The sequence below is a fragment of the Neofelis nebulosa genome, chromosome 3 (genome assembly GCF_028018385.1).
Source record: "Neofelis nebulosa isolate mNeoNeb1 chromosome 3, mNeoNeb1.pri, whole genome shotgun sequence".
In the NCBI taxonomy this organism is placed as follows: Eukaryota; Metazoa; Chordata; class Mammalia; order Carnivora; family Felidae; genus Neofelis; species Neofelis nebulosa.
The window spans coordinates 22,101,500-22,126,528 of NC_080784.1; the positions used below are offsets into that span (position 1 = coordinate 22,101,500).

At 37.6% G+C, this 25,029-nt stretch overlaps 2 protein-coding genes across 6 annotated transcripts in view; one reads left to right on the plus strand and one right to left on the minus strand.

Annotated features, from left to right (window-relative positions):
* Positions 1-4,675, minus strand: part of VPS37A (VPS37A subunit of ESCRT-I) — a 46,107-nt gene extending 41,432 nt beyond the window's left edge. The window contains exon 1 of the mRNA XM_058720089.1: positions 4,262-4,675. Within this exon, the coding sequence (XP_058576072.1) occupies positions 4,262-4,386 (125 nt within the window). The 5' untranslated portion in view covers positions 4,387-4,675. The remainder of the gene's footprint in view (positions 1-4,261) is intronic.
* Positions 4,676-4,772: 97 nt separating this feature from the next.
* CNOT7 (CCR4-NOT transcription complex subunit 7) lies at positions 4,773-22,448 on the plus strand. 5 transcript variants are annotated; one of them, XM_058720093.1, is made up of 7 exons: positions 4,777-4,931; positions 6,483-6,697; positions 8,535-8,728; positions 13,541-13,702; positions 16,592-16,736; positions 19,045-19,155; positions 20,724-22,448. In XM_058720093.1, exons 2-7 carry the CDS (start codon positions 6,581-6,583, stop codon positions 20,850-20,852), a joined length of 858 nt encoding a protein of 285 aa, XP_058576076.1. In that variant the 5' UTR covers positions 4,777-4,931; positions 6,483-6,580; the 3' UTR covers positions 20,853-22,448. The 5 variants fall into 5 exon arrangements, with proteins under 5 accessions (XP_058576078.1, XP_058576076.1, XP_058576077.1 ...); XM_058720094.1 differs by lacking the exon at positions 4,777-4,931 and adding an exon at positions 5,211-5,231; XM_058720095.1 differs by lacking the exon at positions 13,541-13,702 and having other exon boundaries at positions 4,773-4,931.
* Positions 22,449-25,029: the final 2,581 nt, after the last annotated feature.

Genomic DNA, 25,029 nt, shown 5'->3' on the forward strand with positions numbered 1-25,029 from the left:
TGGCAAGACGCATACAGGCTAAGAAGCAAAGGTTCCATGCATACTGATTCTATGCGGTAGAAAGCAGGAATGTAATTCGCCATAGGCTCACATTGTACCAGGTACTCTAATAAATGTTCATATAAAACACTGAAATATTAACACTCTTTCATTCATGACAGGAATCACAATTCCTGATTTTACAGATGGGAACTGGAGGCTCAGAGAAGTTGAGTAACTGGCCAAAAGGTCACATTGCCATTGGGTGTTAGAGCCAAACTGGAATCCAGGTCAGTTTGATGACAAAGCTTTCATTCACCTAAGTCAGGCTGCTTTTTCCAATGTCAATGACTTTTGCGTACTTCCATTTATGTTGCTCAAATTCATTTTGTCTTTTATCTCTAAGACAGTGGTCGTATCCAGGAACCTGAGGAACCAACACAGACTTTCACAGCTGGGCAGGGCAGTAAGAGATCAGGCAGTTAATCCTCTTACTTCAGGGGTCCCTAAGGCCTATTAAGGTTACACGAGCATCCAGTGTTGCAATGCTGTTAATGATCTATCAGTGACTCCTAACTGCTGGTTCAGAGCCTCTTTCATTAAGACTATTCATCATAATATAGGGAAAAAGAAAAAAAGCAATTCTGACAAACGTAATAACTCCCAATTAGATTTTCTTATTTAATATAAAATAAAAACAGCACCAGAATTACCATGTTATTATTAAATGAATGCACAAGTCTTTTACTTGAGACCTGATATCCCTAACTAAAAGGTAATAAAAAAAGATTACTATTTGTATAACTTTGAAATTACATAGTTAATTACCATTTCCAACACCCCTCCAAATTATTGTTTTAGAGCTAAAGAAAGAAAATAGCTAATTAACTTAAATATTGTTAAGAGAGGAGAAACCAGGATAGTTAGAATAGTTAACTGTTAAGACCATCAGTTTTCAGTATGTTCTGATTGTAGTACAATGCAGGGAAAGAATTAACAGCTTCACTCTTGAAGCATCTTTAAATATTGGGATTAGAGAGTATCACTTGGGATAGTTTCAATTTCAAGTCCTGTAATTGAAAACCCAGGTTGAAAGGGGCTTAAACAGTAAGGGATCATTAATCCTGAAGAAGAGTAAGTCCAGAGTCATCAAACGTTCCAAAATTGGTTAATTCAGCATCACAGTATTATTATCATGAACATTCCATCTTTCTACTCTACCATATTCAGTAGTTAGCCTGCCTTTCGTGATCCAAGCAGTTCCAGATGTCCCATGAAGAGAAGAATTTCCTTTTAGACATCTCTATTACTCAGAAAATGTTTTGAGCAGCTCCCCAGCCGACTTCTCCAACTCCCGTGGAGCGAGATTAGGTCAAGAGTCCTGCTTCCACAATAACTTGCAGGGTAAATGATTGGCTTAAACAGTCATTATTTGTCTCCTGGAGTTGAAAGAGCACAGCCTCCCTTAAGTATGTGATCCTGCAGACTGGGAAAGCAGATTAAAACTGTTGTTCTTTCAATAAGCAGAGGGGGGTGGATTAGGGTGGGAAACCAAAAGTTTCCTTCAGAGTGTGCTTCTTTAGGAAGTAGAAGAAACAACAGAATTAATTCTACTCCTGCCCACAAAGATAGGAATGTTAGTGGTAAAATGAATACTGTGATCACTGTTATTCAGAAGGTGGAATCTATTACTTGAGCCTAGCCTACATAACTTCCAGTTTCCATTTTCATACCAGACAAGTATGTTATTATGCTTTGGTTAAAACTTTTGTTTGTCATCTATGACAGTTTCCCATTTGCCCTGACTTACCAGTAAGATTAACATGAGGAAATACACATAAAATGCAGCTAAACTTTAGGAGAGGCCTGAGAAAGATGAGGTAAAAATTTCCTCAAGTACCTAAAAAAGGAGTTTACATTCATTTAAGGAAGGGAATCAAACAGACTATTCCCTGAAATGGAATTTTTTTAATTGTAAGGAGTTAAAAAAGAAGGTAAGAGTTGGAAGGTGTAAGAAAGAACGGGGTTACCGAGGAGGGCAGAAGCTGAATACTTTCCTCGCTAGGAAAGAGCTGCTGACCTTACATCTGAAGAAGGGATAGAGTACGAAACATTAGGGAAGTGGGCCTAATCTCGCGTGCAACGAGATATTGATATTCGTAATTTAGGAAGCTTTTGTGTTACTCGTTAAAATATCATCTGAAATACTCTTTCAACTTTTGCAGAGGGCACCTTCAGATTAACCAATCACAGTGTCTTACTGAACAAAAATCTTTATAAGTTGTAGTATTGAATTTGGCTACTGAAGCGACATACTGTCATATACTGCATAGACAGATCATTTTCACCAACTAGCTTTAAAATGTATGTCATGAGTTCAAATGGCAGATTTAACAAGAACAGATGGATGACACTTTTTTCTGGCACTGTACTATTCTCTGAAAACTGGAAATACGTGACCTAATCGTCCCCAGAATTATCCAAGTATAGTTTATAAATGTGAAATATTTCAATAAAACGAAACTACAAGTATTTTTATAAAAGAACTTAAAAGCTTAAGCCAATTCCAGAACTCCTTAGATTAGCAAATCTTATTTTAGAATGTCACCTTATTTGGGAGACCAAAAAAACCCACAAGAAACTTCAGATCAGTTACTTCCCTTATTTACTGCCCTTAGCAGCGAGAGGCTTTAGAGCATTTTAAAAAGTCAACGCCAACCTCAAAGAATAAAAATTTGCCAGCAGTGAGAATATTCAACGGTATCTATTAAAGACTTTAAAGTAATTAATTCCAAGGTGTGGTTCTACTATTTTAGCAACAGTAGTACTGGTTCAGTATATAAACAGTCTTCCAATGTGATACTAAGAAGACAAGCTTTAGTTATGTTCCTTCAAAATGAGTCAACTTATTTTATAAGCATATCTTGTAACAGTAGCTCTTACAGGTTAAGACAGAACACGAAAATAAGGCTGATTTGAAAAAAAAATTAAGACTGATTTTTAAGAACTCTATGACAAAGCCACCACTCAAACAAATGGCATGACACTCTCTTCTGTTCAATACCGTATATTTTCACCTTTCGTTCCAATTTTAGTATATGTGCTGCCGAAGCGAGCACTATTTTCACCTTTCGAAAGTTCTCAACAAGCAGAACAATTGAGACAAAGAACTGAGAAACATCTGAAGTTCAATCAGCAATAGCCCTTAATTTAGCCATACTAGTTTTGCTGTGAATTTTTCTTTTAACAACATATTTAATTTAAAACTACTCTACACTGTAACTTCCTTGCTTGGGAAAAATTATTAAAGTGACAGAAAAAAATGGCCCTTAAGAGCTCATTCGACAGGAATTAATTTTATGGCCTCATATATTTTTTAAATGCATGAAAAGTCCATTTAAAGAAGACTTGGGTTTGACTGATGTTGGCATCTTTACATTAAAAGACATGTTGTGACATTGTTCAGTAACGAAACTTGCACAATTCATATAAAGAGGCAGTTCCAAATTTTGTAATCCATTAGAGGTCACAAACATTTGCAAAAGGCTGAAGTTTACAGTAAAAAACCTCTGAAATAATTTGAATTGCAATATATTTCTAACCTGACCATGCTGAAATGACAAACTCATAAGAAGACAGCAAATTAACATGAATAGAAGGCAATTCCTGAGTGTGGGAGCAAGAATAATAAAGTGACAGATGGAGACTGGAAGTTTGTCAAATTGGGGGAGGCTGTGGGAAGAGGGTAAATCTTAACGACTTAGGACGATCGAGTTTGTCATTCCCAGCCGAAAAGAACTCACTAAAACCTTTGGTTTCTCTTTCCTTTTGTTACTTTTTTTTTTTTTCCTCCAAAAACTTTTACACTCTGTGAAACCTGGAGATTACTCTTCTTTTTAGCCAAGTAGAGTACTTTGACAATTCTGCCAACGTGGCAATCAGGTGGGCAAGGGGAAAGGCTAGTGAGGAAGCAAAGAAAGGGATATTGGATACAGAACATAAGACAGATTACAACCAGCAGTGATGTGTCAGGAGGGATGAGTAAGTCGGAATTGGAAGGGCTGAGCCGTGGTGAGGCAAGAGAGAGCAAGAAAGGGTCCAGAAGGAAATCCTGAACATGGGTCAGGGATAGGAGAGCAAGGGGGTGACTCAGGACAAAGGGGAATAGGTCAAAAGGAGGCAGCTGGCGGGCAGTAGGCCTGAGAAGCTGTGAGTGTGGCGAGGACCAGCCCACCCTCCCGCCCTACTTTCTCCTCCGGTCGGCGAGGCAGCGACCAGTCACCTGGAGTGTGAATTCCGGAGGGACTCTATGAGGCGCTGCTTCTGCTGCTGGAGGCTGGTGAGGCCACCGGGGGACCCGGCTGCGGAGGAGGAAGCGCTCTTGGTCAGGGGAAAGAGCCAGCTCATCCTCCACGGGTCCCCGGGCCCCAGGCCCTAGACGGCTCTGGCCTGCTTCTCCCAGCTGCTCAACCCGGCGGTTCCCCAGCGGCAGGAGGAGCAGTCCGAGACGCCCGAGTCCCAAGTACCGGGCGGCCGCGTCTTCTCCTAAGCAAGCCAGCTGAGGGGTCCTTGCGTCCTGGGCGAACCACTATGACTGTGGGCAGCTAGAGGAAAGTAGCCGCGCGGGACAAGCAGCGCTACCTTCACGGTCCAGACACCCAAACCAATCAGCCCGGCAGCCCGACCGCTCGGTCCTCCACCACCCCTGCTTCCGTCACCAGCGTGCTCCGCCCCCTTTGCGTGGCGCGTCATCACCTAGCGCCCCCGCCAGGACGTGCGAGAAGCGACGGCGCAGCACGGAGCGACGCAGCCCCGGCTCCCCTTTCCCCCTTGCTGGGCGCGAGGTGTCTATGGGGCACCCGCTGCTGCCGCCGCTACCGCCACCTCCACCGCCGCTGGTTGCTGTCTCTATGGCGAGGAGGAGGAGGAGGAGCGCGAGCTCAGCGACACAAGTAGATCTTGCGTCTGCTGGGGGGAGGGGCGGATTGGGGAAATCGAGAGGGGGCGGGAACGATGAACCGGAGAGGGTGAGAGATGGCGCCAGCTGGAACGCGGCAGGCGAAGGAAAGAGCTAGGCGGCGGGTGGAAGGGGGCAGGGTAACGGACTGAGGGTATGTCAAGGGGGTGGCGCGAGGTGATGACGTAAAGGCTTTGTACCTGGGGCTTCGACGCTGTTGGACGGAAATTGGGAGTGGAGGGCGGTGGCCTAGATCCTCAGCTCCTCGTATTTCTTCTCGCAACAGTTCTCTGGAGTCAGTCTGGCTCCAGTAAATGGTTATCAAGCACCTTCACACTGGCCCTCTGCCAGGGAAGAGAGTTATCTATGACTTGAATGCCTCTGTGCTGTTCTCTCGTTTCTTTGGGAGGCTGCAGTACGGAGATTCTATCCAGTAATGAGAAGGCCTCTGGTGCCTCCTCGGGGCTTCTGGAATTGTTGTAGAGAGAGAGAGAGAGAGGTGGAGAAAGCATTGTTAAGCCACAGGGTCTTGCTGAAGTGTGTGTGTGTGTGTGTGTGTGTGTGTGTGTGTGGCTGGCTGGGTGGGTGTGTGTGTTTAGCGGAGGGGGAGGGTAATATAGGAGCGGGGGGTTCCCTGGATCTTTAGTTTCTGTTCTTGCAGCAGTCCAGGTTACATTTGTGACTGAAGTGTTGGCGGGGGTGGGAGGGGGCGATCATAATTCCCTTTCTTACCCTTGTTTGTTAGGATTTTTCAAACTACTGTGAAAAAATTAAGGAGCATTTGTAATTTTCCTGTCCCCAAATCAAAATGTTGGTCTGTACTCTATCATTATGTACTGTGATACTGTGTTTATGGACCAAAAACGTGAGATGTGTGTTTGGTAACCAGGGGGAAAAATGCTGTGGTTTTAGGAAATTAGAAACAATTTGAAATGCATATTCTCTATTGGTCCCTCTCTTTTTCCTTCCTGCAGTTATGGACATTCAAATAGTTTCTGTGGCTGTTAGTTATTTTTCAGATAGATTTTGTTTTCGTTGTTGTTGGTTTACTAAAAAGTCCCTTCCAATCTGACTTGAATAAATGCCAGTAAAGTAGATTTTGTAATCAAATCAGATTTTGAATGTTCTATTAGTAAAAGCAAACACTACAGTTTTCCTAGTGACATCTGATCTTGTCACATGTGTATCAGTATTTAGCTTTTCATTTTTTATCTGGAAATGGATGTCTTTATAAAATTTTATCCAGGGAGTGAGTTGAATTCAAAGCCGTCTTCAATTAATGGAAAGTTTTTTAAAATGACTAGTATGTAGACATAAAAAAATACTGTTTTTACTTAACATTGATATTAGAACCAGAAAACCTATGTTGTGGTTCTTTTTTCCTTACCGATTAGTTATGTGCTTTTAGACAAGTCACTTCCCAAACTGATTTACATATGAGTCAAAGACTTCGAATAAATAATCTTTTAGATTTGTATCAACTCAATTAGTCTGTGATTCAGATTTCTGATATTGCTGGTTTTTATTTTGGTTTTTATTTTGACAGGTACAAAAATAAAGGATACAGTATTTTATGAAACAAACAAATCTTCAATCAAGTATAACATTTTGATGCTTGGCATCTAGACTTCTTGTGTCCTCACTATGCCAGCAGCAACTGTAGATCATAGCCAAAGAATTTGTGAAGTTTGGGCTTGCAACCTGGATGAAGAGATGAAGAAAATTCGTCAAGTTATCCGAAAATACAATTATGTTGCTATGGTAGGCCTATGATCAAATCCTTAAAATGTTTCTTATAAGAGGGGAAGAGGGTTTTGAAAAGTCTTGAATTCAACCCATCTGGTTGGTTTTTTTTTTTAGGGCTTAATTTAATTATAAAAAGAAATTTTGTCAATTTCGTCCAGCCAGAGATCACCTGGAACACATCTGCAATGGGACAAATTGGGTTTATTACTCATTGCAGTGAGGGAAAATGCATACCACTGGAACCATGGGACATTTGAGTAAGAGTGTTAGAAAAGACTTATAGGATTTGGGCTTGTGTCAGGTGGCTTTAAGGATTAAGGAAGCAGGGCCTTGCTCTGAATTGGATGCTGTTGGGAAGCTGGGATAATTTTGTGACAGGGTATCTTAATAAGGCCAAACTAGAATGAGAGAAGACTAGACTGAGACTAAAGCTATAAAGAAGCAGCGGTTACTTATATTAGCCAAGGTAGAAGGATGTTTGATCAGTTTTGTGGTTTGGACAATGTTTATGTTTTTGTCTGTGTTCAGTCATGATTAGAGTGGTCTTGCCTGGTGTTAAAGTGTGAAACTGTTTATATTCAGCAGAACAGTAGAACCTAGCTGTGAGTGCCAGTTCAGCTCCTAGCAACACTAAAGCTAACTGATAATACCAGATGAGCACCGCACTCAAAAGCTTGGGAGCTCCTGCATGTCTTTCTGAAAAAAAAAAAAAAAGATCTCCCAGTGAAATATTATTGACCTGTGGTTTTTTCTTGTTCTTGTTGTTTGAATCATCATTGGAGTTGCATGAACACACTGTGCTGTTAAGCATCTCTGCTTTTGCACTTATTATTCAATCTACCTAGATCGTCTATTCAGTTAGTTTTGCTGCTTTACTACTGTATCTTGTCCATATGTTAGTTATTGTACTGTTTTCTAGATTGTAAGTTCTGTGAACAATGGGTTATTCTCTTAGTCATCCTCACAACACACACAGCATAACACATAGCGTCCAGTAAAGTGGTTGTTGAGTTGGACTAAATTTAGAGAGGTTTTAATTTCTTTATTGTTTCTTAGGGACTTGATATTCAGATTTTTTCTTAGGTTTTCAGTTTGAGTTTTAAAACTAAAGTGATGTATGATAGTATCCTCTTTTCAATATTTTTAATGCAAATAAATAAATGCGTTTGTGTGTGTAGGGGCAGGTTGACTGGTAAAAAAACCAAATATTTGAGTGAACACATAACCTATTTAATAAAGGTGTATTTACCCATAATTAGAAATGGTTTTTTTTTTTTAACTCCCACAAAATAAAGACATGATAACATTCTACAAGAATAAGTGGCTATCATGCAGTTTTTGATGACATGCTTTCCCTAGAGTATAAAGACGGGAGTACTGTCTTAGCCCAAGAAGTGACAGGGTTTTGGTGTTTAGACAGACCTTGTCTGAGAGAAACAATTGGAGAGTGTGATGAATTTTCCATTTTTATTAACCAGTTCTTCATTGATTTTAATGCTAGCATTCTGCGGGCATAGTTTCACATACTCCTTGAAAAATATGAATGTATGATTTTTCCCTTTTCCTTGGGAATAGAGTACTTGGTTGCGTTTAGCATTCATATCTTATACGTAGTAATTTTTTATGGATGTGATATTTAATATTAAAAAAAGCCATTAAATTTGTAGAGTTTTATGGTTTTAAAAAGTAACAGTTTTCATAGTTAAAAGGTAATTTGTAATTGAATATGAACGTATAGAATATTCTCTAGAATGGGATTCTTTGACTTGTACCAAAAATGATTTATTCTAACAATCTGTGGATTGTGGTTTTGACCATTTAGTAAATAATGAATCTTAAAACTATTTTACAGGATACCGAGTTTCCAGGTGTGGTTGCAAGACCTATTGGAGAATTCAGGAGCAATGCTGACTATCAGTACCAACTATTGCGATGTAATGTAGACTTGTTAAAGATAATTCAGCTAGGACTGACATTTATGAATGAGCAAGGAGAATACCCTCCAGGAACTTCAACTTGGCAGTTTAATTTTAAATTTAATTTGACGTAAGTGGGAAATAAATATAACCCAAACGTTTTTTAGCTTAATTGTAGAAACTGATTTCCCTCATGTATGGTGAATGAAATGCTAACTGAATTTGGCTCAGTTATCCTATAAATATTTAAAGCTTAAAATTCAAAAGATTAGATTTCTTATGGGACAAAAAAATTAGGATACAGGAGACTTAATATTCAAATACTTTGAATTATAGAGATGTTATTTGAAAAGTATGACTACCACTTTTTTTGAAATTTGGAAAACCTTGGGTATTGAACATACTTCTTGATAGAAAAAATAACGTTGCATTAGTTTTACTTTTAAACTTTGTGCGCAGTTTGAAATGTATATCTTTGTTGTAGTGGTTATCCCTGTGAAGAGATTTTTATTACAGTCAAACTCCAGTTTATGAATTGATTACATGTTAAAAGTAGTAAGACATTTCTTGGAAACTTGGGTACATTTTCCGGTGAAATCAGTGTTATATAATATAGTCCCAGATCAGCCCAAAAAAAACCTCTTGTAGCTTACCTATTGGAGAGAGAAAGGTATCCTTGAACTTGGTATTTCTTTCAGAAACAGTTCAGAATCTGCAGTATTCTGAATCTAGAATCTGAATTCTGACTCAAGACTTAGGTTAAAACCCAGTTTCCTTACTTGTAGTACTTCTGTATCATTTGTAAGAGTAGTCTTGATAGCTTAGGGAAGTTTAGAGTGGTGTTTGGTGACGGCAGATTGTTTACAAACTTAGTGTGAGGTGGGGAAATGTTTAATAGGTTCTTACTAAGTTACGATACTCTAGTATATCCTTCTGTTTGACAGCTTGTACTTGTGTAATATGATCTTATATCTGGTTTAAAAAATAGTAAAAGAAGCTGTGGGACATTTAATGGTAGTGCCAGTGTAAGAACCTCCCGTTGTCTGTACAATAATCTGATAGTTAGCATATCAGATCTAAAAAGCAGGGCTGGTGATTTTAGAGAGTAGGGTCAGTGGTATACTGTGACTTCTAATTACATAATGTTTAGCCTCACTCTTTGTTTTACTTTGTTGGATTTCATAATGTATGCCAGAACCTTCTCAAGGGTAAAAAGTACTCCTGTCTATTCAAACTGGTAATAATCTTTTATAAGTACTACAAAAGATAACTGTTTTTAAAATTAGTTCTTAGCCATTTCATTTGTTCCATGTTACTTTTTCCCCAAGCTGATCATTAGGACATTGTTTTTTAACTAAGTTATTGTTGTGATGCAAATACATGAGTAGGAAGTAACCCTTCCCTGTCTTAATTTTGGTAAAATTGACATTTTCCTTTTTTAGAAACATCTTTGTCATAATAACAACTGTCTTATTGCAATCTTTGAAGGACTTTTTTTCTTATACAGAGAGGGCTGCTTGTTATCAAATTTATACTAATTTATTCCATTTATACTAATGTTAATGTCTGAAAAGTTGAAGGAGAAGAATATAGTGAATCATGTTATTTAAGTAGAACCGATTAATTGGAAGGTAAACCTGGGACTACCTAATGTGGAGATAGAGTACCATGAATAGAATCTTGGATATTTTAAAGAAAGATGAAAATTGACTTTTTTTATTGAGTGCCTAGATGTGTCAGCTGTGCTAGGCATCAGGGATATAGTGTTGAGGAAAGTTGCTCGGGGTCTTTATAACTTAGCGTTCCTGTAACTTGGCTGTCTGCTCTCCACCTGCCAAAGTCTGAGAGTCAGAATTGTTAGATAATGATCAGTGTATGGGAATTCTCTCCAAACTGAATTTGGAGTTGATACGTAGAATGACAAATGAAATGAGATACTGACGAGCTGTGCAGAAGCAAAGCTCTCTCAAAGGAGATGGGAACGAATTTCTAAAAAGTCATCAATTTGATGGTTATGGTAATTCTTGGTATTTGAGAGAATCATTTTAATAGTGTAGTAGAGGTTATAGGAGATTGTGGGTTCAGTGGTAACAGAAAGGAAGGTGATAATTCATTTAAGGAAAGTGGCAGTGAAAAGGACAAATAGAGACCACCGTAAGTAGACAGGACAGCAGAATCAAACAGGGTGGTTTTGATTTTGTTTGACAGATAGTGCACAGGCATTTGAAGGCTAAAGAGCAGTTGTCAGGTGTGGACATGCAGGCTCTTCCTAGTGTCTTTCAGGTAGCCTTTGCAGATTTTTAGAGCGTATTATGTGTTCTTGGTTACTAAACTTAAATATTAAGTCTAGTAACCCTCTGTGTACTTGTGACAATCTGTATTCTAGTTTGCCTTTGCTCGTTTTAGTGTAAGCTTAAATATTAAAGTATGCATGTTTTAAAATGTAAAATACATGTTGAACCAGGAATGATTGAGGTTGGAAGGCATTTCCAAATTGAATCTTTAATCTGCTGTGTTTAAAATTGTGAATTTGTGTAGTAGGTTAAGTTTATACTTGTAGGTATGTCAAAAAAGTAGGGGTACCTGGTTTGCTCAGTCAGTAGAGGATGTGCCTCTTGATCTCGGAGTCATGAGTTCAAGCCCCACGTTGAGCATGGAGCCTGCTTTGAAAAAATGGTGAAAAGATACATATTTATTGAATTTAACATACCTAGTTAAGTTAGTTTCTGTTTTTAGGATATTATTTGAGATGAGTAGCCTTGTATCTGCTTTTTGGGAAAACCTTTTTTAGAGATTGGTACATGACTTTTCATTCCTGTTCAGTTATTAAAACTGGCTATTTTGCCACCTTAAACTTTGATAGTGTTAGGAGAAATGACATTACTGTTCATTGTTGTTCTGAACAGACTGCTGTAATCAGTAAGCCAACCCTGCACCTGCAGCAGTTCTTACAGTTTTGACTAGACTGTATTTTAACTACTTTCTTGAGATTTGCATATTTTAATATTTTTCTACGCTTACTGGGATTTTTGAGGGTGGGGAATGATTTCAAAACTTGAAATGGATACTGTGGGAAAGGGACAGTCTGTGGGAAAGGGACAGCCTGTTGATTTGGAGAATTGAGTTGTAGCAATTATGAAGCTTCCCTTACCAACAAGAAATTTTCTTCATCCTATTTAGAGATTTATTAGTCTACCTGTATGGAACTTCCAGCTTTCTCTCTAATGAGTTGGGCATTATAAAACATAAAATAGGTTCCAAATTTTAAAATACTTATCCAAAGAAATTAAATGACACTACATTAACTTAATCTGAATTATGTGAATTATACAGAAAAAAAGAGATGATTTTGGTTGATTATAATTTGCTAAAGCATGCCTCTCCTTGCAAGCGTCAGAGGTTGATGAGTGGGATGTTAGTTGTTTAGAGTACGTATATTTATTTTTTAGGATTTTTTTTTTATTTACTTATTCTGAGAGCACACATGCGAGTGCAGGGAGGGGCAGAGAGAGAGGATCCCAAGCAGGCTCCGTGCTGTCAGCACAGAGCCCGACTTAGGGCTCAGTCCCATGAACCATGAGATCGTGACTTGAGCTGAAACCAAGAGTTGGATTCGTAACTGAGGGAGCCACCAAGGCTCCACAAGGTACACATTTTTAGTGTAATAAGGCCAATAATATCTGCTGTTTAATGAAAAAACTTTGTGGTAGATTTATTCAGATAGAAATTTTGACATAAAGTGATGATTGCGGTTCCCCTCTTTTTTAAATGTTTCAGTGACTACTTTTGCTATTTTTTAAAAATGTTTATATTAAGGTATAGTTCACATACAATGATATACTGATTGCAGGTGCATAATGTAGTGATTTGACAATTCTGTCACCACAATAAGTGTAGTTACCATGTCATCTGTACACATTTTGTTGTGTTATTTTTCAAAGGCATTTAGAAGCAAACTGATTTCTACAGAATAGACCATAAGAATACTTTTCACCTAAGTGTAATGTTTTGTGTGTTTTTTTTGGGGGGGGGGTTAATTAGTTTTCTTAAAGCTTTTAATAAAGTGATAGAAACCAGTATTCTTGCAACTAAAAAATAAATAAAAATTTAGTGGGCATTGCACAAGATACTTTTCATGTATTTTCCGAAACCCGTACCTTTGTTTTGATCCTTTAACATTTTGGATACGTATGTGTTCGTACTTAGAAATTAGAGATTTCTTCTTGGCTTAAGTAAAATCTTGAAGGATTGGTTTATGTTTAGATTTCCTGGCTTGATTTTTGGAAGGTAATTTTCTAGGATTAAGATTGTTAGAAGAAATTATTGCTGTTACAGCAAAGCCTTTCATTTTAAATCTTTTACTGGTTGTTGGAGCCGTTTGAATGGCTCATCATTAGTGAGGGAAGGGATCTCCTTTTTCTTGCCGTTGGAATGTAGTTTTAACTTAGCCACATCAGATATTTTCCTCTTGGTCTCCTTTCTGGTGCTGCTGGGAGCATGGGAGATGGATACAGGCTGTCACCCCTGTGGCTACAGCTCCATCTGGCAGCAATAAAAAAGGCTGCTGAGACTGAAAGCCCCTGAAAAGAACATGTCTTTTACTTTGAGTGGTAGCCCCTGGTGAGTAGAAGACCTTTTTTTTCAAACTCAGTTAAATTTATTTAACTTGTGAAAGGCTAGTGAAATTGAGCTGTAGTGAAGATTAAAATCTCCCCCTTGGACTGTTTCTGAATGAGGCTTTACTGAATACTTTTCTAAAATAATAATCTTCACATTTAAATTGTATTTTCCTTCATACCTGTGAAGCACTGGAATAATTGGACCCAAGCCAATCTTCTATTTTGTTCTTTCTGGCCCCATAGCTGTTGGATGTAAGTGGGAGAAAACCAGTTTGTTTGAAGAATGGCACTTTTGAAGGTTGTCTTTCTTTTTCTCCTGCCAGGGAGGACATGTATGCCCAGGACTCTATAGAGCTACTAACAACATCTGGCATCCAGTTTAAGAAACATGAGGAGGAAGGAATTGAGACCCAGTACTTCGCAGAACTTCTTATGACATCGGGAGTCGTCCTCTGCGAAGGGGTCAAATGGTTATCATTTCATAGGTAAAAAGATTGCACTGAAAATGGCATTTGTGCTTGCGTTTATTTCCTGGCTGCTTCACACCTGGTGTGGGTCACTGTTTCAGCAATTTCAGGCTTAATACCACAAGGAGTTGGCTGCCACATAGCAGTCTCCTCTTTTAAGAAGCTAATGTCGGTCTCCTTAAGGTTTAATGTAAAGATACGTGATTCGTTTTTGCCTATGAGAGCGACGGTATGGCATAGTGGGAAGAGTAAGGCTGGAAAAGTAAATCTTGGTTTAAATCCAGCAGTGCCATTTGGAATCAGTGTTACCAAGAGTTATTTAACACTTCTGAGCCTTAGAATGAAACCATTCCTGGGGCGCCTGGGTGGCTCAGTTGGTTGAGCATCCGATTTCGGCTCAGGTCATCTCATGGCTCGTGGGTTCGAGCCCCACATCGGGCTCTGTGCTGACAGCTTCGGATTCTGTATCTCCCTCTCTCTCCCTGCCCCTTCCCCTGCTCACGCGCTGTCTCTCTCCTCAGAAGCAAATAAACATTAAAAAAAATTAAAGAACAAAACCACTTGTTAAAAAAATATTTAATGCTTACCAGACCAGTGCCAAGCACAGTGATGTAAAATTCTAGGAATTAAGCTGTGAATAAAACAGACCAAAATCCTCATCCTCGTGAAGTTTATATTCTGATGGGAGTTGGCAATTTTTTAAAATGAAGAAATTTATATTGTGGTTTGTTAGATGTTAATAAGTGCTATGAAGAAAAAAGCGAAGAGAATGCTAGGGGTGGGTGGGTGTGGTGGATTTTAATTTTTTTTTCAAATAGAGTGATCAGTAAGACATCACCTAGATAAATATCTTGTTTTAATGATCAATAATAACATATTTTGAGCATCTGGTAAAAAGCTTTGCACACAGTAAATTCTCAATAAATGGTCATTTTTAATTCTTTGTTATTATAAAACTGGATCGTTGAAGAGAATTTCTAGGAAGGGAATTAGTTCATTTTGTACAAACAGACTTCCAGATAAGACAAAGAGTTTTCCTATCTGGGTGAACTAAATTAAACTGGAAGCCAGGGAGTAAAAGTGGCCTTGGGAATGATTTTCTTTGACTTTAGCTAGGTCTTTAAAAAGGATTGTATTATACAGACATTAATATTCTTACATTGGGTTCATTTCACACATATTTTTAAAAAGTCAGAGTCTCCTGTGTGCTTTAGAATTTCTAGCTCTGGTTTGTGTGGAATGACTTTGGTGAAGGAGTATTCATATTGTAAACTCTGCTATAGTACTAAGCAGTAATTTTTGAGTTGGGGGTATTGAACATGCCATTTCTCACCTGTTCTCTCTTCTCCATTTGAGCCTCTACCTCGGGAGACCAGACCCAAGTCTTTGTTAATTTGAGGAATGTTTTCTCAGTTCTTTTTTTTTTTTTTTTACTTTTATGGTCATGACTAGAAAGCATCATCATGTCCTTTGGCTGTATATGATCTATTCTTTGATTCAAAAAGTACTCTGAGAAAATACTGTGTGTTACGCAGTAGGCATATTGAAATGAACAAAACCAGAAAGGGTTCATGTCTTCTTAGAGTGTGGAGTCTAAATTAGACTCTGGTATTTGTCAAGATTTTATTCTAAATGTCATTAACTGTTTTCTTCACATTCTAGCCTGTTTCTAGGAGATAAAGACTAGTTTAAGAAATTTATAAATTCCAAATTTTAATATAATCTATTACTAGCAGTAAACGCTGTATTGACTTATATTTAGTTAGATAGCAGTTACCTCCTTGCCAATTACCAGAAATGTAAAGGTTTCTGCTGTTGGTATTCATTAGTGGTCTTCAATGGTAAAACTTCCTTCTTTTAAAATTAGAAATAATTCTGAACATTAAATAGAAATTTTGTTTGTATCCCCCCACAAGATATGTTAATAGCATCTCTCATCAAATATTTACTGAGTTCCAACTATGTGAAATAAAAGATTTTTTAAAGATATATTTTAAAATGTGATTCCTACCAGACTAGTGGAAAACACAATACATGTATTTTAAAGGGTAGTACAAGAAAACAATCTGTATAAGAAATCACAGGGAGCTAGTCTCTTCAGGGAAGGCATCCTATAAGAGGTCCTTGAAGAAAAGGTAGACAGGCTAAAAAGGGTGTGTAATTGTGGCACAGGAATGTGGGGAGATACAAAGCCGTGGAAAAAGTTAAACAGTTGAGATAGGATATCTTGATTGAAAATGTGGGAGTTGGTATTTTATTCTTTGGATAACAGTTCTCAGTGTTTACTACTTTTACTTCTTCCATCTGCAGCATTTCCCTTATTTTATCTTGAGTCATAATGAGATACGAACAGAATTTTGAGGGAAGAGGATGATTGATGAAGTCACTTAAGGAAATAAGATATTTCATTAGGGAATTACTCTTTGGATTTTTAAGTGTATGACCTCTTTATGTAAAATACGGGAAGATTTGTAATCTTTTTGCCAGTTCTACCTTTTGACCTTTTTAGCCAGGTTTCCATTCATCTTTGTTTTTCCACTTCCATAGTTACTTAAATTTTTTTGAGACATCCATGGGTGGTTTGATACCCTTCTAAAAGAATTCTCCTTTCAGAGGTCATCAGATTGTAATCTAGTGACTGCAGGCCCGGGATGCTAGTATAGATCTGTGTATTGATATCTCTGAATGAAAGTGACATGTTCTTATTACTGTTGGTAAGATGATGGTATTTTCCTATTACCATTATAAACGTATCTGTTATTCTTGTGTGCATTTTTTTTATTTTTTTGGTTGATTCCTTTTTTGACTACAGTTGGGACTCACTTAAAATTTGTATTGGGAAAAAAAATTATTTTTCTTCATCTCTGGTATTTACGTGCCTCTGTTCTGTATTTAACCCTTTTGTAGTGGTTATGACTTTGGCTATTTAATCAAAATCCTGACCAACTCTAACTTGCCTGAAGAAGAACTTGACTTCTTTGAGATCCTTCGATTATTTTTTCCTGTCATATATGATGTGAAGTACCTCATGAAGAGCTGCAAAAATCTCAAAGTAAGGTTTCAAGTGGCTTTACCGGTAACGCACACACGATTTAGACCGAGTGACCGATAAATGAGATCCTAGCCTGGGATGTTTTTAGCCATATTTTAAGTTTTGAAGTGCAATTACATTATCTTGTCATTTGATTCTATTTGTTGCATAAATAATTCATAAGAAATCCCTTTTCAGAGCTTCAGTATAGGGGCAGAATAAGTTTTCAACAAAATTCAAACCAAGAGTCAGATTTTCATCATTGCCAGATTGAAAATCCTAACCTACATGAAAATGTGAGGGCTAGTGAGTTCTCATGCACAAAGATGCAAGTTCTTACTGCCCAACGTGCACATAATCTATCCATGCCAGGTTAATCTGAGGTGGCCATCAACATGCACCTGTAAATGTGACAGAGTTTTCCCTTCAGCTCGGAGAGAAATTATTTTGTTGCGTCTCGTCATAGGATCATGTTCCTAGGATTACTTTATGTGGCTAAAAAGGTCGCTTTTTTTGTTGTTTGTTTTTCCTGGCCCAAAAGATGTTAAGTTGTTAGTGGTAAGTGCTAGTAAATGTGTAGGTCCTGTCTAGACAGTAGCTTACATCCTGACCCTGCTGAACGTGTGTGTAATAATTTGTTACTTGTGAATAACTTCTTCCCAAAGGAGCATTTCTTTAAGAAGTAGAAGTAGAAGTTCCTTCCGTTTGGGAATGAACTTCATTTTGGGAATGGGCTTTATTTTTTTTCAGGGGTGTTTGTATTTAAGCTGCAACTGAAAAGCACATTTCGGTAAAGTGGTGGCTTTGTAGAACCTACGTGAAGGCTGATCACATTTTCTTACCAGGTTTTTAGAAGTGCAAATAAAGTTACACTTTGAGGAGATGGTAAAAACTTTCAGAGCTTTACTTTTAGCCAGGAAGAAATAAGTTAGGAGCTGAGTAAGGAAACTTTGCTTTTGACAAGTGAACTCAAAATCAGAAGAAAAGTAGCCTTTTGGCCAAAGTTTGCTTCCTTTTTTACAGAATATGGCCTATAACTGAGGACATTTTTAAGGAAGGTTCCTTCATGTTTGTAGCACCCAAGAGCAGCAGAATTCTGTGCAGTTTCAAGAGACTTGTAGCTGTGACTCTAGTGAAGTTGCAGCAGGATAGCCTTATTGCTGTAGGAGCTCAGTCCACCCCCGAAAGTTGCTGAGAATCCATGGCCTCATGGCCATGTTCATTAATCTGGCTCTGGAAATGCTTTTTAAATGTTCATTAATCTGGCTCTGGAAATGCTTTTTAAAATTTGACGTATCTCTACAATGACACTTTTCAGGAACAGAATGAAATTATTGCTCACTGTGTGTACGATATTGGAAAAGTTCTGCACATAGCGGATAATTCTGAATATGCCCTACGTGAGCTGCTGTATTAAATTTAGGTTAACGACAAAGGTGCTTTTTGACCTACGGTCAGCCTTGCTGAATGACCCTATTCTGTTGCCCTTCTAAGCAGCTGCTAATGATACCTAATCCTCATGTTATTTTTAGCACAGAAGCAAGTCCCGTCTGTGCACGGCACTGTTTCACGCTGTGAAACAGAGGAGGGTTAGTAGGAATTTGTGCTGCTTTTGTTGTCTGACCCGATCTTTCTTTCATTACTCTCCTCCTACTCTCCCCCCATTATTCTGCTTCCCTCTCTTCCTTCCTCCGTGCTTTTTCTCTTTTATTCTTTTTTCTCTTCCTTCTTTTCACTCTTTCTTTTTTAAGCCTGGCAATATTATCATAAGCAGATATTTAGCAGACCCTTCGAAGGACATATAACTGCATGCTCTTCTTTTTCACAGAACCGTAATTAAGCACTTAGTGAATTTTTAAGGATTTGGCTAGTTATAATAGCTTTGTTTTCTACAAATTATTTAGATGAAACTATTTAGAGATGGGTAAGAAGCTTAAGAGAATTTGATAGGAGCTGCCGATGGTCAGTTTTCTATTGATGGATGGATTGACTGTGCAGGTACTTAATAAATGTCCCCCAGTATACCTGTTCCCTTGTATAGGATCTTCTCCCCCCATAGTTTCAGCAAAGTTACTTGCCTGTCACATGACTTAAAGCATATGATGAAGATAAATTTTCCCAATTAGGATCTCATTTTCTACTAAATCAGAAGTTTCCCCCATACTCAATGAATAATTTGTAATTCACAGTCTCTTTTTTCTAATCTTCATGAGGTCCATCTTTACATGCTAAAGTCCATTCCTATTTTGGTCAGTGTCTAAGTGATGTAATGTGTGAATTTGGGTATTGTACGGTTTCTGTTTTGACAGACAAGTTTTCTTTCTTCTAGGGTGGTTTACAGGAAGTTGCTGAACAGTTAGAGCTGGAACGGATAGGACCACAGCATCAAGCAGGATCTGATTCATTGCTCACAGGAATGGCCTTTTTCAAAATGAGAGAAGTATGAAGACATCAGTGCCTTTTTCTCAGTTGGTTGTTAGGTTGAGAACATTAAAAATCTTATGGCCAAAGTTTTTGGGCAATAAGTGTTATTAAATGAAGATACAATTAGAGGTACCATGGAAGTTGTGTCCACCACGCTTGAATGAAAGTATTCAAAAATAAGTCCTCTTGAAATGTAGTTCAGAATGAAATGAAAACAGATGAGTTCTTCATAGACTGGAAAATGAAACAATTTAAACTACTTTAGGAGTCATGTAGGTCCAACTATACTATTTCTTAGATGAGAAAACTGAAGCTAGAGGCTAGTAACTTTTGTCCAGAGTCTCACACACAATACTAGTGGGCAAACTCCAGCATTCTTTCTGTAGACCACGTCAGTGCTGCTCTGCCGAGTCCAGGAGTCTATTCATTAGGTTTCCCCAGCATTGTCTTGTCCAGTAAAACACCATTTGCTTATGCCCTTTTTCAGCACTTGGAGGATTTATAGGGTAGTGCTTATATAGTGCTTTTAGTAGACTGAGTCTGACAAGAGGTTCTGAATTCTCAAGTGGTTGAGTAAATCTGAAGTAGTTGTAGAATCAAAAATTGTAATTGAGCAGAGCCCTAGAAGTGGCAACAGACAGACCAAAGCTAGGTATGGAAGAGTGGGATTGAATGAACCCAAGTCTACTCCTAGCTTATGTAATGAAGTGATCTACGCAGGTATACCTCACTGTAAATTAAATGCAAAGAAAAGAAAGTTTTCCTCTTTGCAAAATAGAACTGTAGAATTCTTTTGAGTCTATCTTCTTAGACACTAAAGAATTGACTAAGAACTATCTGGAAATTTAAAACTTTTGTAGTAATGTGTTAATAATAGCATAATAGTTGTTTGCCAAGTATTGACTCAGAAGTGATTTGGAATGTCTATTCGTGACAAGTAAATACTTTGTTTTGTACTTCTGCCCAGTGCTACATTAGGGAATTAAAACAACCTTTTGGATTTTCAGCTTCGCATTTTAGAAATACCTTAATGGTTCAGTGAATGGTGGATTCTCTGCTACTAATTTGTTATCCTTATTTTTCTTGGCTTCTTCAAGAATAGTAACCTAGTGTGAATGTTCAGATTTTTACCGTCCAAAACATGTTTAGGGTTTGATTGTTTTCAGCCAACTCAGCCTTGTATGTAGACAAGGCTACTTGCCTGATGCCTAAACTTTTTCTCCTATCATTGGCTATATTCATTCATTTTCACTGTTAAATTGTTGAATGGAATAAAAATGCCTGCCGTTTTCCCGTGATGACAAATTCTCATTAAATTGGTCTAAATGTTAATAGGAAAGACACACATTTGATACATGTCTTTGTAATCTTTTTCTTTGGTTTCTTTTGAGCTCCGTACTTCTTGAGAACATTAGTCTTACTCATTGAATTTGAAATGTGTGGCCTCAAAGGAGCACCATAGGAAAGAGCTATCATTTTAGTTAATGAACAGTCAGTACTTACATTGCTGAAATATAAGTTACCAGTGGTACCTTTTGGTTAAAATTATCTTTTTTTTTTTTTTCCCCCAAAATTCCTTTTTAGATGTTCTTTGAAGATCATATTGATGATGCCAAATATTGTGGTCATTTGTATGGCCTTGGTTCTGGTTCATCCTATGTACAGAATGGCACAGGGAATGCATATGAAGAGGAAGCCAACAAGCAGTCATGACATGAAATAGTCCTTTTATTTTTATTTGAGCTACACACAAGCTTGGATATAGGTTTTATCTCTGGTTGAATCCCTTGAACGATAGATGATACTATTTTTTTTTTCTTTCATAGCCCATTTTATTTTCTGCCTTCCAGTACTAGTATGACCATTCCTATCTCAGATCTTAATAACTAGAAAAGCATTCAGGTTAAATTTGGCCTTAATATACTTGTTAGCAGGCATGTGTGACAGAGAGTGGGGAAAGCTGCATCATATTGAGTATTTTGATAAACTTTACCTGCTTGGGCTTGGTTTGTTTTTCCCCCTTCGTAAATTAACTAGCACTGACTGTAATTTATTTCCCTGTTTCATGTCTCCCTTCCATTCTACAGGAGTTTTAGCTATTTTGAGATTGTGGACCATCAATTTTGCACTTTAGAGAGTGATTCTGACTCAAATCCTCTGTTTTATCAGAAATTTTGGCTTTTCTTGCTCTTAGCTGGAAAAATGACCATCTGCCAATCTTATACAGTATTTACTTGTTTTTGACCCATGGAAATAGCACACGCATTGTGCAAACGGTTGATTCAGCAAGACTACAAAAAAAAAAAAAAAAAAAAAGACAAAAAAACTACTGAGGAGCTTAGTAACTGCTGTTTCTGTACGTAGTGTTTCATCTTCCAAGCACATCTAGTGTCTGTCAGTGTCTCATTGGCATGTGTAGGCTGCTCTGACCGAAGAATTTTTCAAACCAGCTTTACACCCTTCAGGAACAATCCCTTGTGATTGGATATTTAGTGTCTGCCAGGAAACTGGTATCCAAGATATTGAAGCTGCAATTATTTTATGATAGCACACTTCCCTTTGATCTGCTTCTTTTTATTCTGTCACTGTTTACCCTGTTTTTAATTTTTAAAAAGTTGTATAGCCATGCTTAACGACACTCTTACTTTGTTGATTCCACAAATCAGTTTCTTTAAAGTCCAAAGATAGCAAGTCTTTAGGTATATTTTGTACCAGATTAAATTAGAAGAAGAAAAAATTGTGCTTTCATAGTTGTTACAAAGATGAATAATGCAGAGATTTGGTGCACAACAACAAAATACAAAAATATATTCTATATATAAAGTCATATATATACATACATACATACGTACATATATATATATGTACGTATGTATGTATGTATGTATATATATGGCTATATATAGCTAATAAAATGACCTGAGGAGTGTAATGCTTGTTTATTTTTTTGTGTATATCTTTGCAATCTATTTTATATATATTGACAAGAGAGACTGTGAAATATTTAGCCATGCAGAATATGTGACCAGACCAGAGCATGTGTAGGAAGACATTTTGGTAATCATTAACTCTGCCCTGAAATGATAGACTACAAGTTACGATGTGTGTTATCTACATTTCAATCAGTAATACTAGCAAATCTCCACATGTTAGCCACATTGGTTTGTTTCCTTTGTACATTCTTTATTCATGATATTAAAATGCTGTAACTGGGTGGTCCTTTTTAAACAAAACGTTATTTGCAAAACAGAGGGTATTATTTGTTTTTAAAGCTTTTGTAAATAAAGGCTTCGGAAATGTTTTCTTATATATGTTGATGACTGGTGATTTTCAAAAATATTTGCGGGATCTTTTTTTTTTTTTTTTTTTTTTGAGCAACTGAACAGAACTCAGTAACTTCTTTATAGCTAATTATCAGTCTCTTACTTGAGCCTTCTGCAGTGCAACACTGTTGGCTTATTCTTTACGAATACCTCAACTAGATGTTAAAATTCGTATTTATCTCCTTTCCAAGAATGCATTTACTCTTATTCTGAAAGAGTACATTCGGTATGATTTACTGTGGCTTCTTTTTAAAGCTGACACAATATAGCCGATAATCTGATTGGTTTCCTCTTATTTTGATCTTCACCTCTTTAAAAAAAATAGGAATTACAAAGATTCCCTTTTGAAGAGCCACATAGTTGCTGAATTTCAGAGTCTGTGTCAATTTTGTTTATTGTCTCTTAAGAGGCAATGATATTTTATAACTTCTGTAAGAGGAACATTATGATCTTTACTAAATCTAGCTTTTGGATATAAGATGTTTGGCTGATAGTTTTGTAACTTTCCTGAGCTGTTCATTCTAGATTCCCCATTGTGTTAAATTCTGTTGGGGCAGGTCAGCAAACTGTGGCCTGCAGGCCCAAACCAGCCTGCTGCCTGTGTTTCTATGGCCAGTGAGACGGGAGTGGTTTTTACAGTCTTAAAATGGTCGGAAAAAAATCAAAAGATTAATACTTACTGACCTGTGGAAATTACATGAAGTTCAAATTTTAGTGTCCACAGATAGTTTTATCAGAATGCAGCCAGACTCCTCGCTTCCGCACTGCCTATGGCTACTTGTGCGCTACAGTGGGAAGGCTGAGTAGCTGCTACAGAAACCGCTTATGGCATTCTCATCGTTTCACATTCCTTCTTGGTAAGCGGATGGAGATCCGATGTGCCTTGTGTATCTGTACAACAACAGTTTATTATTTCCTCTCTTACCCGTTCATATCCGTCAGGTCACAACAAGAAAATTGCACTTTGCATGATGTGCCTAGAAGGCACACTGGAGTGTGGATTATTTTACCTCATTATATGGGAAAATACTGTTTATTATGCAACGACACTGTAACTATGCTAAAAAATACAATATATGTTGACAAAACCACACCAAGTACTCATCACAACATACCCAACTACTGGGGAAGCAACAATTAGAAATTGTAAAATGGAATAGTTCATCACATCATGATTTCTTCACAAAAGTAAGAAATGAAAATGAGGCTATACCCAAAGTATGTTTATGACTGGCCCGGTTGTTAGTCAAGCAAAGCTATTATTTTTTGAAGGCAGTAGCCCAAAGAAATGTGTCTAGAGAAAATTCACAGACTTAGCCTTTTGGGAAAAACAGCTGGATGAAAAGCGAGGACACCAGGCACAACATCAACAGTTATAAAATGACAAATGATTTTGATATTTTTCTTCGGCTCTTGGGTCAGATGTTCCAGTACTTCACCGGCTATTATTCTTCATTTGAGAAATCAATGCTAAGTTTCATGTGACCAAAAAATTTGTTTCTTTTAGTAGCCTGTGTGGAAATACAGGTGAGACTGTTTTCAAGGAAGTTGGGAAACCACTAAGTTGGTGCCACCTGAAATTTAAGATGTGACAGTAACTGTGAAATACGTAAAAATCTGCAGGAAACAGGAAAAGGTTTAGTTGGTCAAACTTGAGACCCTGTGAGAAAACGTAAAGCATTGTGGTTTGCCAGGCACCCATTTCACTTCTGTCATGCGCCTTTGTTTCCTTTTCTTCTAAACAAGAATAAACACTGTTAGGTGGTGTCTCAGACCAGCGCAAAGACCCTGTGGAAAGTAAACTAAAAAATCATAGTTGAGCTATACGTATGTAGAGAGACTCTCCTCCAGGTGATTATAGCCATTCTAGGGTTCATCCATATCCTCTCCTTGCCTCAGTAAATGTTTGAAAGAATTTTAAAACACATATGCATGTTACACTAAGATGAGTGTGTCATTAAAGTTGATTTTCTCTAATAATCACCTTTCACAATAAATGTTTGGTTAAGTCATTTAAGATGCTTTTAATACCAGACCTTAGGGGGCTCTCCTTCCTGACAGAAAAAGACAGGAACTCGACCTGTGACAACAGCCTCGCTTTCATAGTTGAATAAAAAACAGAAGAACTGAAACTTTCTGTGACAACAGTTTTAATTCAGCATCAACAGAATTCTTTGTAGCATTATTTTTTTTCTCATTTTAATGAAGCACCTTTATCTGTCAAACAAGAACTATTAAGCATTAACAAATTCAGGTCAGGAGAGCTCCTGGAAAACCTTCCCTGGAAGATGCAACACAAATGATAGTTTTTAATAAATCATAAAATAGTCCCGTCCTTTCCGAGTACCGAGGAGCTCCTTCACACAGCACAAGCCAGAGCTTAAAATCACTTATCAAGAGGCCCCCTTTGGTTTCCCTGGTACTCAGAAATAAGTCCACTCAAAAGATGAATCATCTTAACAGACATTTTCCCCCCACCTGTAAGCTGACAAATACGAAATACTGGTTGCAAACAAGAACATCAAAGATCTCTCTGGGCATGGTCCCCGGTTTTGTTTTCGCTCTCA